General features: G+C 40.1%; 1 protein-coding gene across 3 annotated transcripts in view; it reads left to right on the top strand.

The window, feature by feature from the left end:
• LOC144526082 (neuropilin-2-like) overlaps positions 1-14,277 on the top strand; it is a 106,498-nt gene extending 92,221 nt beyond the window's left edge. For 2 of the 3 annotated variants that reach the window (XM_078263291.1, XM_078263288.1), the window contains 2 exons: positions 8,260-8,322; positions 9,985-14,277. In XM_078263291.1, the coding sequence (XP_078119417.1) occupies positions 8,260-8,322; positions 9,985-10,313 (392 nt within the window). In that variant the 3' untranslated portion in view covers positions 10,314-14,277. Of the gene's footprint in view, positions 1-1,067; positions 2,705-8,259; positions 8,323-9,984 lie in introns of those variants that run through there. The other variant, XM_078263290.1, reaches the window with a different exon arrangement.
• Positions 14,278-18,932: the final 4,655 nt, after the last annotated feature.

The following is an 18,932-nucleotide window of genomic DNA, read 5'->3' as shown; positions in this document are numbered from 1 at the left end:
TTACTGTTGGTAGACCTGTCAAGTTTTCTATTCTCGCATGGCATGTATGCAATATATTTTGATGAAAATAGCAGTTTTAACACTTGACATTCTTGAAAACAATAAACCCTTGATTTTAGACAGAGGTAGGTAAAAGCAGGCTTCTCATTTCTAGCTGGCTCTCATCAGTTTTTCCGGCTGAAATGTCAGATTTTTATCAGCGTTTGCTAGATAGCTAATTAAGCTAAAAGCTGCATGTACCAGGCAAAAAGTCATGAAAAAACGCCCACATAAATCATAGTAGTATAGTAGTGGCGTCCCCTAGTGGCCTTAGCAATTATGATGGGAGCAAAGCAGGAAGTTGATGAAGTATAAGAAATTCATTAAAAAAAATATTTCATGTTAGGTGGTAGGTTATGGATGGGTCAAACAAACAACAAAACTTTTTTACATGTCCAGGAGACCAGGGTTCATGTTCTGTTTGGAAATAAAACAGAAATGAAGTTACGTAACAGATGTACCGATTTTTACCCAAACCCAAATGTTTTTAAACTAAACTAAGTGTTTTTTGTGCCTAAACCTAACCAAACTGCACCGTTTCACAACGTTAACGACGTGTTTTAAAATGCGATCCTCATGTTATCTGGTTTACATATTTGGACAAAAATGCTACGAGTCATATTAGAGGGTAGGAATAAATTACCTGTATCATTGTATGGTTTGGAGGATTTGTTGTCCTACCCAGATGATGATCTAAGGAAAAAATAGGTTAGTAGTTTGGGTTTAGGTAGCTAATAAATGATGTGGATGGTTTTGAAAGGGCAACAAAACATCCTACAAATTCTTAAAATACAGAGTATGTTACAGCCCCAAGCACAAGATTCAGCATGTGGAGAAATCCAAAGCTTGACACACCTGCCATGCCTAGTTGAGGTTAATAAGCTATGATTTGGCAATCACTGTCTTGGGGAGGGGTTTAGCAGAACAGTCAATTAGACAATTAACAGCTTTTAAGTCTCCAATGCGGCCTGCATGCCTGCAACCCTCGTCCATAGTGCCAACCAGTAATGTGTCCTCCTGCCCTCCAGGGGGTGCCATGTCTGGGATGGAGCCCACAGTAGACACAGTGGCGGTGCAGCCTGTCTCTGCCTACTGGTACTATGTGTTGGCGGGAGGCGCTGCCCTCCTGCTGCTGATCACTCTAACCGTGGTGGTGACACTGTGCTGCCATCGGTACCACTGGGCGCCCAAGAAGACCAGCGCTAGTCATCATCATTCAGTGATGTACCACAACAGCCAACATCCAAATCAGCAAGGTCACCAAAACTCCTACCAGAACCAAAACCTCAGCTATAATCTGATTGGGAGCCCCACCCAAAACCCCCTGTACCCAGGTACTGGGCCCTGTCTTGACCCAATGCTCACCATCAGACTGGAGAAAGATGACAGCTATGATTCCCAGTGTTGAAAACAATTGGACTACATGTGAATGATATGATTTTATTAGAATGCTTTGTTCAAATAAAGCAAAGAAAGGGTGTGAAAACCCCCTGAAATACAGCCGTATTCAGCATAATCGCCACTCTTCGTTGAAGAGAATCTACATGAAAGAGACACTGCAGTTCCTGTTACTGATGACTGATCTAATTAACTGATCAGCATGCACCTTTGCTAAACTTCCTCGTGGCTGGCACTGGCAGAATGAACTGCTGACATTAAACTTTACCATCACTGGGGAGAGTAAATGAAAGAACTTCAATTGCCAATTCTGATGGCAGCTGAGTGCCTGATTAAAGTGCCACTGTTTTTTTTTAGCATACTGGCTCCTACAGATACACCCCAACCTGAAAATGAAATGGATTGTGATCAGGATAACAGGTAGACTGCCTAACAGACTATGGACAAAACATGCAGTCTACATTGTCACTGTTGTAACAATCCTCTTCTAGAAATATTGGAGCAGGATGTGTCTGTCTGGCCTGCTCTGATCTGCAGCTTGGACACTGCCTGCCTCCAAATACCCTGTCTGAGGGGATTTACACACAGGTACAGGAAGATAGAAGTCACAATGTGTGCTGCATAAAGAAACAAGGCTCGTTCACTGGGTCTGAATGAAACTGCTGTTTATTTGTGCACTAGCCTTTCAGAGAGCGAGAGTGACAGAGATGGATTAAGAACAGAAAAGGAAGAGGTATGGGGAGAATTAGTGCTGCCCGTCTAGCCATGACAGATAGACGGCTACATATCCACCGTGGGTGACTCCTTTGGTCTGTGAGCAAGAAATCAGTGTTGTGCTGGTCTTTGTCTGGTTTACACAGAGGGAAGATAGGATGAGACAGCTTACATCGCATACCGCAGACCTACTTTAGAAACAAACACTCTCAGCATCAAGACACACAAAAGCTCAAAATTCTCCAACACATATGCACGAACACTTCAAAACTTTTCTAATAATTGAGTCTCGCGTGTTACCCTGAGTGCATTTTTCATTACATCCTGATATGCCTTTCTTAAAATGTGCTTTAAAACTATTACCTCTTCACCTCCAGAACAAGGTTGTGCCTCAGTGTTAAATTAGAGTATGAATGGACTCTATAAAGTTTTTTTTTTGCCTTGAAGTTTTTATCTGCCTTGATAGATAATCCAATGCCTGTCTGTTAATGTTCAAACTAAACACCTTTGTATGCAGTTGTACTTTTCTTTGAAGTCTGTGCAAGTTCAAGTCTTTTTGATCTTTTTGCGTGACAAATTAATTTGTGAAAATCAGAATGGTTTGCATATTAGCCTAATGACCTCAAAGTGTGGTCCACTTGGCTACGCAGATTTGCTTGTATTCAACAGGTGAGACCAAACTAATGCTGTGAGAAAGAGTTTCTATACTTATGAAGCCTATTAGAAAACTACTGATCCAGGATCACTGGTCAGTTCCTTTAATTATTTTATTCACCATGATCTGTCAAATAAGACTGATTCCAGTGCAGCACAACCGTCACACAGATGTCTTGGTGTTTTCTTAATCACCTGTCTAACTTTATGTGTTTGCATTAATTTTTCACATTTTCCAATGTTTACACGGATGAGTTTGCATAAAAAGTGGTGTGACATGATGCATTTTTGAAGTTGGATTACACGTTATTGAAATTTTGGGAGTAACATTAGCACTTTTCTGCTTCTTGATACTGGTTTGATGAAGGCTTTGATGATTTATATTTACTGTGAATCTTAATATAAAAACAAGTTGAGTAATGTACTGGTTGTGAATTAAATATAATTTCTTTCTTTGTAATCACATGTTACAGTATGCCTACATGTGCTTATTATGTATAATAGTTATACAATGTTTATTTTTTTATACGCATTGACTATTGTTTTAAGGCAACAGTTATGTTGTTACTGTTCACTGAGATGATCTTAACAACTTTTCTTGGCTTTCATTTGATGTCAATTTCTCACGTTGAAGCCATCTTGCAACAGCAAATGTTCCCTTCATTTAAAGCATCAAACTTCATGTAGGGACACGAAACAGAGGCAAATCAATATGTTATGTGAAAAGTATTAAGGTGATGTAAAATATATATATACAGTATATATTAATTTGCTTTGTTTGTAGTCTATATCGACAACGTTTTATTTACGGGATTGTTCCGGTGCCGCCAGAGGTTCTACCGGATGTCCCTCATTTTCGGCTGGTTGTCCCTCACCTTGCGCTTCTTTGTGTTGGCATTCTAAACTCCGGTCGATTCGGGAAACATCCGAGTTAGAACTGACATTCAAATTATATTTATCTTTTTTGTAGTGGTGCAATAGTTGATCCGTACGGATCAACACTCACGGTTCAGAATGCATGTGGACCGCGAATCAATTGCAGAGTTTAACCCTAATAATAGTGTGAAATAAATGTTTACTGTCGCTGTTACTTAAAGTATACGCTGATAAATCTCTATGGAGGATTGCCGTGGAAAGATACAGGCAACGCATATTAAAATCCGGTGCTAATAGAAACCCGACCTTAGAGACAGCAGAAGCATTGCTACATGGCACGCTAGTTAACACTAACGTTACACTTGCCAGCAGGTAACGTTAGCCTACCGTTAGCTAGTAGCTGGATTAAACATGGTTAAAATGCTGCCAGCTAAACGGTGTAAAAGTGTGACTGTATTTCACTGTAGAGGATTCCAACACCGGGGACGTACCACAGTCTGCCGCTAAATCCATGAGCTAAAAGACACAAACCAGCACTGGTCACAGCTGTTGTCGGAGAAACAACACAGATGTGACTAAAGGTTGCGTTTACTTAAAACTGGTAAACCTTGTGGTGCATTTAAAGTTATTGTGAAATACCCTTTTCTCATCTGTTTCTGTCATTTAACAGCAATTTACTGGTGAAAGAAGTTATTATTGTTAAAAGTTATTGCATTTAATAAATCATTTAAATTACCCCCTTTATTGTCCTGATCTGAAAAATGTATCTGATCTGTGACTCAAAACCGTGATCCAATCCAAACCGTGAGTTTTGTGATCCGTTGCACCCATACTTTTTTTTAAAGTAAAATTCTCATCACATACTCGACAGCCATTTTAATTCCCGAGCTCACCTCCCTACGAGCACGTTCCATCAAAACAAGTTCCTTCCTGAGGCTATTTTGCAGCGGCACCGTACCTGCGTCCAGCACTTAGCGCCACCCAAGACAATTGTGATTGGTTTGAAGAAATGCCAATAAGCCAGATCACGTTTTTCTCCCATCCCTGAATGCTGTGCAGACTAGCCAGACCCTCCTCCGCAGCGCTGTGGAGGAAGTCCGGCAATGCGAGACTAGTTGGTTTGGGTTTGAGAAGCCCTGTATCAACTTCAGATCCAAGTCTGTGAAATTGGGCACACCAATGTGGTACTTATTTTCTGGAATTCACAGCAGTTCACCATCTTGTCTTGTGTGCTACACCCCAACACCATTTTGTTCATGCTCAAATCCCCCAGCCTTTTTATCAAAATCCGCTTGTTCCTATTCTGCTCCTTCCCTTCATCGCAAATCCTTCCAGTAAAAAAACACAGGAGGGAAAATGAGAGGCAGAAATGGAAAAGAGTAAAACATTTCTCAGAGGAGAAGGGCCCATTAAGCGGGCCTCTTTCCCTCCAAGGAAAGCACCCAGAGATGGAGGAAGATGAAAGAAATAAAAAAAAAACAAAAAAAAACTGCTCTATACTTTCTAAAGATAGATTTTTCTTTTACTTTGAGAGGAAGGCTAACAGGGAGGCAGGTTGGGGTTTGGATTGAAGGAGGGAGAGAATTGAAGTAGGAGGGCAGGATGTTTCAAACACAAAAGCAGATGAAAGAAGTCTTTTGGCAGAACATTGTGATGGAGCCACATTATACTTACTGCACACACAATCTAACAAACCTGTATTAGCAAAGATTTCCAACAAATTCAGTCACTTAAATCCTTGTTGCATGCGTGTTCAGCAAGTGCATCTACTCTGCAGCTCTCCATATTGACTTATTTCATCAAATTGTCTCATAAAATGTGGTTTTGTGCTTTAGTCAACAAATATTTGCGTCATTTTATGCTTGCATATCCATCCCCTCTCCCTTCCATTTCAATCGACTTGTGTATGATTTACACATTATGTGACTGACTCAAGCAGCCCTGTGCTGTAACCCAATCAATGTGGGTCCGAAATTCAAACAGAGGAATGATATATGACTGTATTTATGTTGTGCTACCCATGCACTTTTCTCTTTCATTCTCTCTCTCTCAAACTTTTTGCAAGATTTGGAAAATGTGCTGGCGTCTCTTCATGCAGCGCTTTTAAATCAACCTTCCCTCACTTCCCTCTCCCTTCTCCATCACTGACTACTTTGACGCCTTTTAATATTTCTAATTAGTTAATGGAGCTGATTGCATTCATAAAACCCTGCGGTAAGCATTTCTAGCCTTCAGGCCATTTCTATTTTTTTTTTCTTTCTGCCTGCTCCTCCAGTTTCCTGGAGAAGTATTACGAGTGAAAGCACTCTAGCAGGTCCTCGGGCCCCAACTGGAACAGCGTACGGTGCCAAAGAGCCATCCATGTATTTTCCTGAATAAAAAAGCCCCCTTTTTATTCTTCTCTTTGCTAATTGGAGAGTGGAGATAAAATGGGGCTACAGGGAGTTTTAATCTCCTTCCAGATCCACGTGATGATTCTTCTCAGGATCCCATAGCCTGAGGGCTTTAAGCCAGGATCATTAGAAAGTCGTCCAACAGTCGTCCAAAGAGTGTCCAAGCATCCATTTTTTTTTTATCCTGCTTCTTTAGCTTTCTCTCCGTTGATTTAATGTTTTGTCGATGCCTGTGGTGATTTCAGTTGACTGTGAGAACAGAGAAGTTAGAGCTGGAGGGTCTGTTTTGAGACTACATTTACACAATCAGAAGACCGAAGAGATTAGATACTTTCATGTGCATGTACTAAGTGTAGTCTTACAAGAAGAGGACATTTCAGTAAGACCTCCAGGAGATATAATGTTGGTAGGTATCCCTTGTTTGAGGGCTAACTGCCTATTCTGCACAGTAACAGCTTTTTACATAGAATAACATGACAGCATTGTTTTATTTAGTTGGGTGGTTCAGACAAACATTATTGGAAATCATGGTCAATATCAGCAGGCCACTGCAATTTGTTTTCAGGCTTGCATGCTTTGAGACGTCCATCTTGTTGGTCAGAATTTATTTCCGACTGCCTGTATTTCATTTCTTTGTTCTCATTTGTCACTTTCCGCCCTCAATTTCGGTGATGTGAAATCACACCTTAGGGCTAAAGTGCAACCACATGTTGAGTTTTTGGAAAATCTCAGTAGTCATTTTTGAGAAGTCATTTTTCATCAAATGAATCAATGATGTTATTGTTCTTTGATTTTTTTTGTTCTAATAACTTTAATTTTTAAAATTATTATTATTATTTTTTTTATTAATCAGAAAGATTTTTCTTGTGGTAAACCTGTTGGAAGCAGCAAAGACTGGTCATTCTGATACATGGCCTGAAGCAAGGGATAAACATGAATAAAACCAGCTTTGAAGTGGTGAACTGCTTAAACGTTCATCTCTGGCTTCAGCCAGCTCGCTATTATATTTACTTCTGTGGACTTTCTCTGCCTCTGTGAAGGAAAAACCTTGACTTTATGATTGTCTTTTTGACATGTGCTGGATTTCACTGTCTTGCACGTTAAGCTATTTAAATATTGAACTACAGAGAAACAGAAAACCAAGAGCCACCCATACTCCCATAGTCAAATAATTAAATAAGTAAATTCCCACAACCAAACATCGGAGAATGAATACAGTCAATTTAGCATAGGATTTGTTGGTTGCTGTAATGTTTGAATTGAAATGAAATTCAAGTCAATGTCTTTTGTTTATTCTCTAATTGGGTTTGGAAGTCCATTTTGGCTCAATTTTAAACAATTAAAGATGTGATTGAGTCACTTCTTCAATTTCAAGGAAATTACATCATATATAGTACATGAGCAAATATCTTAATTTCCCAGATAGCCGGTATTATTTAAGAGTATGCATCTCTTACTATTACTTACAGACTGAGTATTGGAAGTTCGTAAAGGCTTTTTATAGAAAGTATAGTGTCTTGATGCCACATGTTAAAATTGTCTCATGGAAAAATGACCTTATCTAACTGAGGAAATGAGGCTCCGTATCTTTTTTTCATATCTACTAAATTAGTTTTTCTCCTCGTCTTTTGAATATCTATTAGGGTTTCACTTCATAATACGTTTTTGGTTTCTTTGCCCCAGCAATAAATGGTTATCAGCTGCCCAGATATTGCTCTATTTTTTTCTGAGGATTGTAATATCAATGTCCTTGAATGAAACCAAATTGAATCAAAATTTAGCTTCCAAACCCTTCAAAGCCTTGCACTTCGGCCTGCCTCAAAAGTATAATGTGGTATTTTAGCTCGTTGAATTTCATGGTCTTGGAATAAAAAGAAAATATATTATGGGGAATGTGAAGGTAATAAAAGTGATATTTTTCTATGAAACAGATTTGTGTCTTTTTTCACAGTTAAGTCTCCACTTCTACACGTGTGGAAGTCTTGCCTGATATCTTCAGAGCGTTTAAACAATATCACTCAGTCTTTGAGCTGTTTGTGTTTGATTTCCATCTACAAATGTAGCTTGTGTGCTGTCAACATAAGAAATTGAGTGATGTTATCACAACATGTTTTGAACTCTAAAGTAGCTTTACTTGACTAGATGGTTGAGAATAATATTGTTATTCTGTCTGTCTTCGTAACAGATCCCAGGCCTATGGATTTTGGAAAAGATCCTGTTTTCAACCACAAGCCCCCCATCAATGGAGGTGAGGTTTCAAGTTCTCTTCTACTCTGCTTTTCTCTTCTCCTCTGCTCTCCTCTCCTCTCCTCTTCTCTCAGCCTGAGGCAATACTGGCTGTTTTACAAGTATCACCAAAATAACAGTACAGTAGCTCTTTAAGCAGAGGCATGCCCATGGCTCTTCGTTTCACTTGTGATTCCACAAGGCAACAGTGACAGACAATCTCTGGTGTGTGTGTGTGTGTGTGTGTGTGTGTGTGTGTGTGTGTGTGTGTGTGTGTGTGTGTGTGTGTGTGTGTGTGTGTGTGTGTGTGTGTGTGTGTGTGTGTGTGCGTGAGAGTGTATAGAGAGAGGAACAGTGTGAGAGAGTAACTAAAAGTGTGCATGTGGGCATGTTAGTGTGTGTTTCCTCTCCTCCTCTTTCATGTTCCGTGGTAGACAAAGTGAGACAGACAGCTTCCTCCTGGGCAGCTAGAAAACATCTGTCTGTAACAATCACGGTTTACTTCCTGAGTGTGTGTGTGTGTGTGTGTGTGTGTGTGTGTGTGTGTGTGTGTGTGCGTGTGTGCGTGTGTGTGTGTGTGTGTGTGTGTATACGCGCCTGCTTGTGTTACTATCCCTTGTTTCTCCCAGCCCCTTGGCAGACACAAGAAAGGTACTCATCTTTTACCCCACTAAACAAGTCTGTGTACTGTCTGTTTACTGCTTCCCTCTGTGTGTGTGTGTGTGTGTGTGTGTGTGTGTGTGTGTGTGTGTGTGTGTGTGTGTGTGTGTGTGTGTGTGTGTGTGTGTGTGTGTGTGTGTGTGTGTGTGTGTGTGTGTGTGTGTGTGTGTGTGTCAGGGTGTTCTGCCATAAAACTCTAAATGCAGTACTTAATTGCGGATTGGCTTGTTCATGTGTATACATTCATTAAGTGGATTAGCATGATTGCTTATGCCAACTAGATGTGCACACTTCAACATTCACAAGACACTCACAACACGCACACAAGACACACTGGAGAGCACCGTTACAGCAATTAATTTCATTATGTTTCCAAAGTTATGAAGTCAATAACAACTATAGCTATGACGTGGGACATTTGCCTCTGATACAGTTACATTTATTTCCTTAAGGCTAGACTATGCTAACTGTTGAAAGAAGAAATACTTCTCTTACACATTAACCATTTAATCTTCAAGCAATACTTTGCTTAAAACTGAATTGAGCTGGTATGTCCAGTAGCTTATGGTGGCTAATGTTATCTAACTAAAGATATTGCTAAGTGACATTACTTAGCCAGTTCTGACTTTATGCCACTTCTCAGCTTGTCCTACTATTACACTACATTTTAACGTTCACCATTATCTCGTAATTGTCACTTGTGGGCACAGTGGCACTGTTGAGCAAAGGTTACGTAGTTTACGCGTTATATATTTCAATATTTTAATGAGTTTTAGCTTCTTAATTTCAACTCATTTATATTTATTTTTCATTTTTGAATGCATGCTGTACAGTTTTAGACGTCTTGATGTAATTCTCATACAAAGGTTGTCACAGTCTAAATAACATCAGTGTGGTTTGTGTGTGTATATGTGATTATAGTAAATAGGCTAACAAATGCAAAACCACTGGTATTGGATGTTTGTTAAAACTTTTTTAAAGTGTGCATAGAAGTGTTTTCCAATGTTTCCTCTGTTCTCTCCAGACTATGTGTTTCCAGGGTGGCCGTCCTCCTTCTCAACCCCCTCCTCCTCTGATGTGGACCCCTCCTCCGTCACCCTGGTGTCAGAGAAAGACAAGGACAACGCCTGGCTGTACACGCTGGACCCCATCCTCCTCACCATCATCGTGATGAGCTCTCTAGGCGTGCTGATGGGTGCGGTTTGCGCAGGACTGCTCCTCTACTGCACGTGCTCCTACAGCGGGCTTTCCTCGCGCTCCTCCACAACGCTGGAGAACTACAACTTTGAGTTGTACGACGGGATTAAGCATAAAGTGAAGATTAACCAGCAGAGGTGCTGCTCAGAGGCATGAAGAGGAGGAGGAGGAGAACTCTGGAGAACGATAGGGAAGGACACGTCCCGTGATCCCAGGCGATAGTAATTTTGGTTCTCGGTTTGGACAAAGCACTATCTGTTATTTTAATCCCCAGTGTCCCCTACCTAATATCCTGCTCTAATGTCTAAAGGGGGAAACAGTCAACCCAGAGATTCCCAACCAGTGGGAACTTGAGCTCCCCTACATGCTATGAGGCCTAAACTGGGAGAACACAGATCCCAGTCTCCCCTACCCACAGTACCATATCTCCTCCGCCTGCAGGAGAGAGCCTGCTTGATTCTAAAAGCCTGTGAATGAATGAATGAAGGAATGAATATGAATGACAGATCTACCATAGAATATAACCCACCAGCCACTGGAATGAAGCTAGGAAGGGGATGGACTACAGCACCCATGATAATCTGGACATTTGGATCACAAATGACAGCACAGTCTGGTGTGTTTAGTTAAAATGTCGTTAATGGGATTCTTAATGAAGAAGATGTACCAATGACTGGTACTTTGCAGAAGGGCAATGTCAAATTTGTCCTCATCGGCTTGAATTTGAATGTGGCCAATAGACACGGCATGCTGAAATCAAAAAGCTCCAGCTTCTGACTGTTCGTGAAGACTTCAGCACCAGTGGACCATTTAACGTGGGTACTTTTGACTGAAATCAACACATATCAAGCAAATGCCTATCCCCTAAAGAAGTTTAAAAGCTATCAAACCACACTACTCAAATTAATCTAGATTTCTAAAGGCGAAGAAGGAAAAGAGGATGAAAAAGGACATTTTCTTTCTGTTTGTTTCTGAAAGTTTTAGATATGAGTTCTGGGACTTTTCAAACGTCCATTTAGCCTGCCATATAGCGCTCGCTCCTTTGTCTGCCCTCGGTCTGCGCTTTGTGAAACCAGTGGCATAGAAGAGTAATGGTGACTGTTTTTGTTATGTTTTAGACTTGTGTCTGTTTGAAAAAAAAAAGGGTAAAGAAAAGCCAGCTTCAGTTCGTAGCCGCCCTGTAGAGCTCTTAACGCCATTTTTAGACTTTCTTTAGCATTGTGTTGGACTCCATGGTCTTAACTGTTACTTCAGTCCTTTTCTATTTTCACACATGTTCCATTACAGATGATCAGTCTTTACAAAGAGTAGAGGAAAGGTAAAGAAAGACGGTAGACAGAACATCAGAGGTTTATCTAAATCTAACATGCTGTTATGGAGTCGTGCTTTAGATTCAGTATTCTAGGGTTTGTCTTTGGTATATATATATCTATATTTTTTGCTTTATAGACTGTATGATGCCCAAATGATGGACAGACACTGTGTGGACAAAATGTCACTGATTGTTTTATTGCAACCTATGGATTGCCAAAGAGCTGTGTATGTGCACAGGGGGTCTGAACAAGTGTTAAAAGAGGCCTGGACTGAGAGTGCTAAATCATCCTGCCTTTTATTTACCGCTCTTAGCGTCATCCCCCCCCCCCCCTGAAAGAAGGACACAAAAAAACAGAAGGAGAAGGAATGACTAAAGGAGGAGAATGGAAATCGTACCGTCGACTTTCTTGGACACACAATCGAGCCTTAAGCTAACTACAGTATACGCTGTATCGGAGGACAGCCATCAAGGAGTGCCAGTGCTGCTGGAGAGACTGAACAGAAGGACACACACACACACACACACACACACACACACACACACACACACACACACACACACACACACAAAGATAGACAGACAGAGAAGAAAAGGAGAGAAAAAGAGAGGAAAAAAGTAGTAAAATGTATGTTTACATGCAGGAGAAGTAACCTGCTGACGTCTGAACGTCAGAACTAAAAGTTTATACTCAGATTATCAAATGCCTGGTAAGGATACTGGACCTACACATATGTGTGTGGCCAGCATTATACAGATGTTTCTCCCATGAATTACATTAATATGCCACTATTTGGTTTCAGCTAAATACATTTTGGTGAAACTTAACTTAAAGTTAAAGGTACCCTGTGGAGTTTTTGACCACTAGTAACACTATGGAGCGATGTTTTTTGTTGATGCATGCACGCAAGTATGCAGCAACGTGGTTTCACACTATTCCACTGACTGGCGGTTGGCATGCAATGGAAAAAAGCAACGATTTTCAGCAACGGGGAAGAAGAAGACCGCAAGCTTGCAAGGATTTTAAATTACCAGTGGGAAAAAGGCTTTGCAAATACTTTTATGATAAAGGAAATGCATTTGTTAGACCTTAAAGATACACACAATGTGTGAATATATTCTAACTTTGTATGTTTACGAGAAGACTCCACAGGATAACTTCAATGCCCTTCAGAAGTGTTTTTTTTTTTTTAATTAGCATATTGACAAAATGCTTATGTTAAACATATCTCCAACTTTGACATGTTTTCCGACAATTTACACTTGTGAAAACTAAAACTATCTAACTCATTCATAACTTCAGTTGTTATGGTGATTCTTAGACAACTAAAAGTAATTTGTAAAGGTTGTGGTCATAGTTAAAAAGTTGAAACAGAATCACTTCTGGCGTAATACGCCATCCATCCTGACCTCCACACCATTACTTCTGTGTGCGCTTTATGAATGTTTTCCTAGCTGCAAATTAATGTAAATCAGGGGAGACTGTTGCATTATGGGTACATTTTAAATGGCAACATAACCCACGGCAGCAGACCTTGCATCTGCTGTTACAGATATCACTTTTTAACTTGCAGACTGTTCAAGCTGTGGTCGGGAACATTTGATCAACATAGTCAGTCAAAGTCTTTGAAAGAGTCATATGAAAATCTTCATCTGAACAATTGTAGGGCTTTTAGGCAGGTGATTCTCTACATGGAAACATATCTGTAGACTGATGGCAAATAAGACAAACAAACATAAAATGTAAATGCATAAAATGAGACTGTCAGCAGGACAGGTGGAAGGTGAGAGACAAACAACAATACAAAAAGACACACTGTGAGGGAGAGTCAGTGACACAGACAGAAATCTTTAAAAATGTTAATTGGAGGACCAGACGGTGTCCTGTCCTCTCCTTGTCTTCTTTGTATTTTTCTTTCTCATTGTCATTTTCAATGTCAATCTCAGAAAGACCTTTTTGTGTTTCCTGAAGCTGTGAAGTTGCTGACCTCTGGGGGGGTAAATCGAAAGAGAAAAAAGAGAGGAAGGAAAGAGGGAAATGAGTCAAACATGTCATGTCACACTTGTCTTCACGCCTTTCTCTCTCATCCCTTCCTGTTCGAAGGCATGCACGGATTTACCGTAGTCAGGAGGCCTGCTGAGATGAAATAAACTAAGAAAATAGGGGGGTTATAAAAAAAAAAGGTGTTGAAAGATGCTCATGGACAGAGAGACGAAGGGAGGGAACAATGGACAGAGAGATAGAGGGATTTCCGTCCATCCCACTGCGTTTTCATTGGACTGTTTTCCAAGTGCCTTGAGCTCTCTTTTTGTCTCCCGATCTCTCTCTCTCTCTCTCTCTCTCTCTCTCTCTCTCTCTCTCTCTCCCTCTTTCCCAATTGCTATCTGACTCTTTCTCTCTCACACAAACACATTAAACAGTGAGTACATTGTGTGCCAATGGCTAAAAATTAACACAAAATCATACAGAAACACACAATTATGTCAACTATTTTCTCTCTCTTTCTCTCTCTCTCTCTCTCTCTCTTTCTCTCTCTCTCTCTCTCTCTCTCTCGCTCTCTCTCTCTCTCTCTCGCTCTCTCTCTCTCTCTCGACTTCAACACTATCGTTCTGGAAGTTCCGATAGTATTACCTCTTTTGTCTCGATGGTTACACACATATACACACTGACACACACACACAAACACGTTAAGACATACACACACCTAATGCACTGGCCAGATAACTCAAACTGTTGTTTGTAGACTTTGTACAGAAAAAAAATCTGTTTTAATGTTATTATTATTTAATAAAGGCTAAATAACAAGTGATTTGGTTCTGGGTGTGTGTTTAACGTGTGTTTATTTATATATTTTTGCTATATTTTACTTTTTACATCCCCACACAGATAATAGGTGTTTTGTTTCATACTGACAGGAGACACTAATCACAGTACTTTATCAGAAACAACATTGACAGTTAAAAGTGTGTTCAAAAGTGTTCCGTGAAGTGAAGAGGGAAAAAGTGGTTGAGCTGCTGATTATGGCTCATTAATAATTATCTTAATCACATTGCAAATGACAATTTTAAAATGTGATTTTTGTATTAATAAAAATAATCATTATCACCAGATTTATTTCTACATTCATAACAAAACCATGTACCCATTTGTTTGTTATTTATTTATTTTGGCCTTTCCCTCCTCCTTAACTACACACAAACTGGTGGTGATTAGCTGCAAGATCACAATAGGAAATGTGTTGCCCACTCATCTTATTTATCTGAAAATTACGAAAGTGAGTAATGATGGAACAAAAATGATGACATTTTGGGATAACTAGCTTACGGTTGGACATGACACGTGTGTGTGTGTGTGTGTGTGTGTGTGTGTGCATGTGTGTGTTGTGCATGTGTTTCTGTGTGTGTGTCCATTAGGAATCAACAAATTTAGGAAGTAGGCAGGAATGCAACGTAAGTGAAACCACTGTAAGAAGAAGTCAAATCTAAAGATGGGCCTTTTTTATTTCTAAGGTCCAAATAACATCACTACAGACTGTCCCACATCCCTGACCATCTGGCCCACTGTGCAATGCTTCCTAATTGGCTGTATCTATAAACAGTATAATACTAGTTTGATTTTCGCCCTCTAATTAGCTTAGAGAGCCCTTAGCAGTGATTCCTCTGCATCAGCATTTCTTCACCTCTTTCTTCTGTGTTTCTCATCACTCCTGCCCTCATTTATTCATCGCTTTTTTATCTCACCGTTATTCTTCTCCTCAGGAGACCGACCCGGTTCTCACACTTCCTCTGACATAAAAACACACAAATGTACACACAGATGTGTATGCATACAGGAACGGATGCATCGACATTTCTATCGCGCACTAAGTGAATGCAGTCTAAGGGTGAATGAGTCTCCGCACATCAACCGACTCAAAGTTAAAACCAGTGCTTTAACAGACAGATAGATCTAGATAGATAGACATTCATTTATGGATACATTTCTTAAATTGTTATATATGGTTCAATTGTGCTCGGTCAATAAATCCAGTAGAATTTTCTGTGCATTTTTTTTACAATGTCCTCTCCTCTAGGGGATGAGGGAATGTTTTCAACACCCCAGAATTTAGAGGGCGGTCCATGATTTGCATTCACATAATGACGTGCTCCAGATCTCATCTTTCTAGCACCGGAATGCAGTTCACCGCAGGCTCACACAAACGCAAGCATACCAGTGGGAACCTTCTTCTTCTGTAGATGCAAACACACACTTCAGACAGGTCTCTTGTGGTTGGCCTTTGCTGAGAGTGTAACCTAACACAGATTTTAACTCTCTGCTTAGTAGCACAAATCACTGATAGCACACACACATACACACACACACACACACATATACACACACGCACGCACGCGCACACACACACACACACACACACACACACACACATATACATATATATATATAAAATGTAAAATATTTTTGTAATTTCCCAGCTTTGGTAAAAACAAAACAGAATAGAAATGTCATGGTAATAATCTGTTAGTTTAATAGATCCAAACAAATTAGTTTAACACTAATTAGGACTTTAGACATGTTGATATGCTTATTAATAAAAACTTTTTTAAGGACAAGCAATGCAATTACAGTATAAAGTCCCAATCACCATCTTTAGCTTTGAGGTTCACTCAAAGCTAAAGATCTGTAGAAGTTATGAAGGTGAATGCCCTGCAAACATTACCCAACTGTTAAATCACTCCTCCTCTCTGAGCTTCCCCTCCACTTATACGTTTTCCATTCCTGCCTCTCTGTCTTTTATAAGGCACACAACCAGATGCGCACAGCTCCCACATAAACCCACAGGCAGCCCCTTATAAATGTGGTAAGTCTGGTACTTTCTGGAAGGCAGTTATTCTTGCAGCAGCATTGACAGCTTGGTGAAAAAAGTCTGTGCTGCACAAAGCTGCGACAGCTGTAAAAGAGACTTGTGTTGTTGTGTGTTTGTATGTGCTCTATTATGAATCCATACCTGCCTGTGTAGGGTCAAGAATGTAATGGGAGAGAGGGAGCTGATGGATACAGTGCCTTCTTGCTGTTGGAACCATTGAGCTACTCTATTATGAACCATTACTCCTAATATAATGTCAACCACAAATATTACATTTGCATAATGGGTGTCACCACACCAACAACAACCCCAATAAACAAAATGTAATCAGTAAAAACTCAACATTTCCTCGAAAAATATTTCAACATTTAGCCTCACTTAGTTCGGAAATGAAAGAATGAATTTCCCTGTGTGAGTTTGTGTGTTCACATTTATGTGTGTGAGCAAAGCCACACTGTTAGTTTTACAGAACAACAGTTGATTTGATTATCTGCATTATTACTACCTTGTTGGCAATGCAGATACAATACATTGCCTTCAGCTGAGACAGAAACTAGTAACTGGAACCAAATTGATGCATACTGCACAGCACAATTCCTTCTTTTCTTCCTTCCTTCCCTAACTTGCTTGTTCGCAACCTCTTCCTTCATACTTCCAGCCCTTCAAATTATTGTATAATTTACTGAAATAATTATTCGTGGAGCAAACTATTTGGTCAAATATTTGTTTCAGTGTGTCCCTGTCTGCCTTCTTTCACTCCGTCTTTGCACCTGTTCCACATGTCCTTCCTCTGTTCCTATGCTAATTCCTTCACATTGACACCCTTGAAATGATCTCAATATCTTTTCTAGCGAACAGAGCAGCACTGATATGAGCAAAGAGGGGATGGGACTGAAAAGCATTTTTTAAATAATGAGCTACAAATTTGCATGCTGGGCAACCTCTTACTGAATCTTATTTTTCAATTTGTAGAAAAGATGATGTAAGCTAAGTGCAAAACGTCTCCTTTACAGAGTGTATAAAATCCATTACATGTGTTTTTTTTTATTTTTTATTTATCTTCCCCCACCTAGGTGGGCGTCTGGGGGAGAGAGCTGTTCATGGTCTTGGCAGCTTCCAGCACCCTGCTCTCCTAATGTCCCGAACTCACTGGCTGCATGCTGCTAAATCAAATTACATTTCATCAGACAAAAGCTTTTCTTCTCACTACACCAGTACAAATAAGATTGTTGTACATCTAATTACAGTATAAGGTTTATTGCTTTCTCATTTCTGGGTTTTCATTTGTTTGGCTGTTTGCCAGGTGTTGGCAACTGTCCCTGAATTTTTTGCCAAATTAAAAAGTTACTTTAAATCTGTAAAGCTCACCTGGAAAACTAGTTTGTTTTGTATAATTAACTCTTTATTTGCATGTTTTGCATCCGGACTGTAGCTCTTCATCATGTCTGGTTGTCCCTCCCATTTCTTTATCTTTCTTTCCTCCATAATCCCTCACTTTATTCAATATTTCTTCTGCTCCATCCTTCTCTCTTACTGTAAATAATCTAAACAAATCTCATCTTCCTATTCTCATTCATTCACTGCTTGCTTCTCTTATTAAAAACATTTTATCATCGGTATCTTCCTGCTTTTTTCTTTTTTCATTAATCCCTCTTTTTTATTCGTAAAACAGTTTCATCAGTCACCATTACAGCGAGCACATTCTGTTATGATGGTATCAGTCTTCCGTTCGGTAGCCTTTGGCTTATCTAAAACGGCTGTTCAGCCACAAACACTTGTGCTTTTAGAGGTGGTTGTTGACATTAAGACTCAAACTATCCAAGTTTGCGGTTTCTCCCCCCTCAGTGGAGTGTGTGTGTGTGTGTGTGTGTGTGTGTGTGTGTGTGTGTGTGTGTGTGTGTGTGTGTGTGTGTGTGTTGACTTATACAGTTCCAGCCACAGTGTAAATGTAGCAGGTCTTATTGAAAACCTTGAAGTAGGCACAGCACATACACATATTCTCTTCAGATATGGAACATAAGCAAACACAAACGCCTCAGTGTGTGTGTGTGTGTGTGTGTGTGTGTGTGTGTGTGTGTGTACATAGTGTACTGTACTGTACACAATGGCATGTCTCCTTATCATATAAATAGCAACAATAACCCTCAACACGGCCTCTAAGGGAGGTATGCCACAGAGCCAACACTTTCATCTGGGTAGGTGGCACAAGTGTGTGTGTGTGTGTGTGTGTGTGTGTGTGTGTGTGTGTGTGTGTGTGTGTGTGTGTGTGTGTGTGTGTGTGCGCGTGTGTGCGCGTGCGTGCATGTATGTGCGTACGTGCGTGCAGCAGGTGTTGCTGGCACCTGTGTTTTGTACTCCCTGTACTCACCCACACACCCGTTTCCTCACTGCAAAGGCTCATGCCCACACATACCTGTCAATATGAGTTGGATCAAACCCGATCTGCCCACTGAGCAACCTCTCACTTTGTGTACTGTTCAGTGTTACGTGAAGTCATACTGTAATGTTAGATTTTTTTTTATATGACTAACAGTATCAACAGTGTATTAAGAGCAAGCATGCAGAACCCCCGAAACGTACAAGTTTTGCACAAGTTGA

Source organism: Sander vitreus, chromosome 11 (assembly GCF_031162955.1).
Source record: "Sander vitreus isolate 19-12246 chromosome 11, sanVit1, whole genome shotgun sequence".
Taxonomy (NCBI): Eukaryota; Metazoa; Chordata; class Actinopteri; order Perciformes; family Percidae; genus Sander; species Sander vitreus.
Note: the sequence above shows the minus strand (reverse complement) of the source record. Positions and strands in the feature narration are given on the sequence as shown.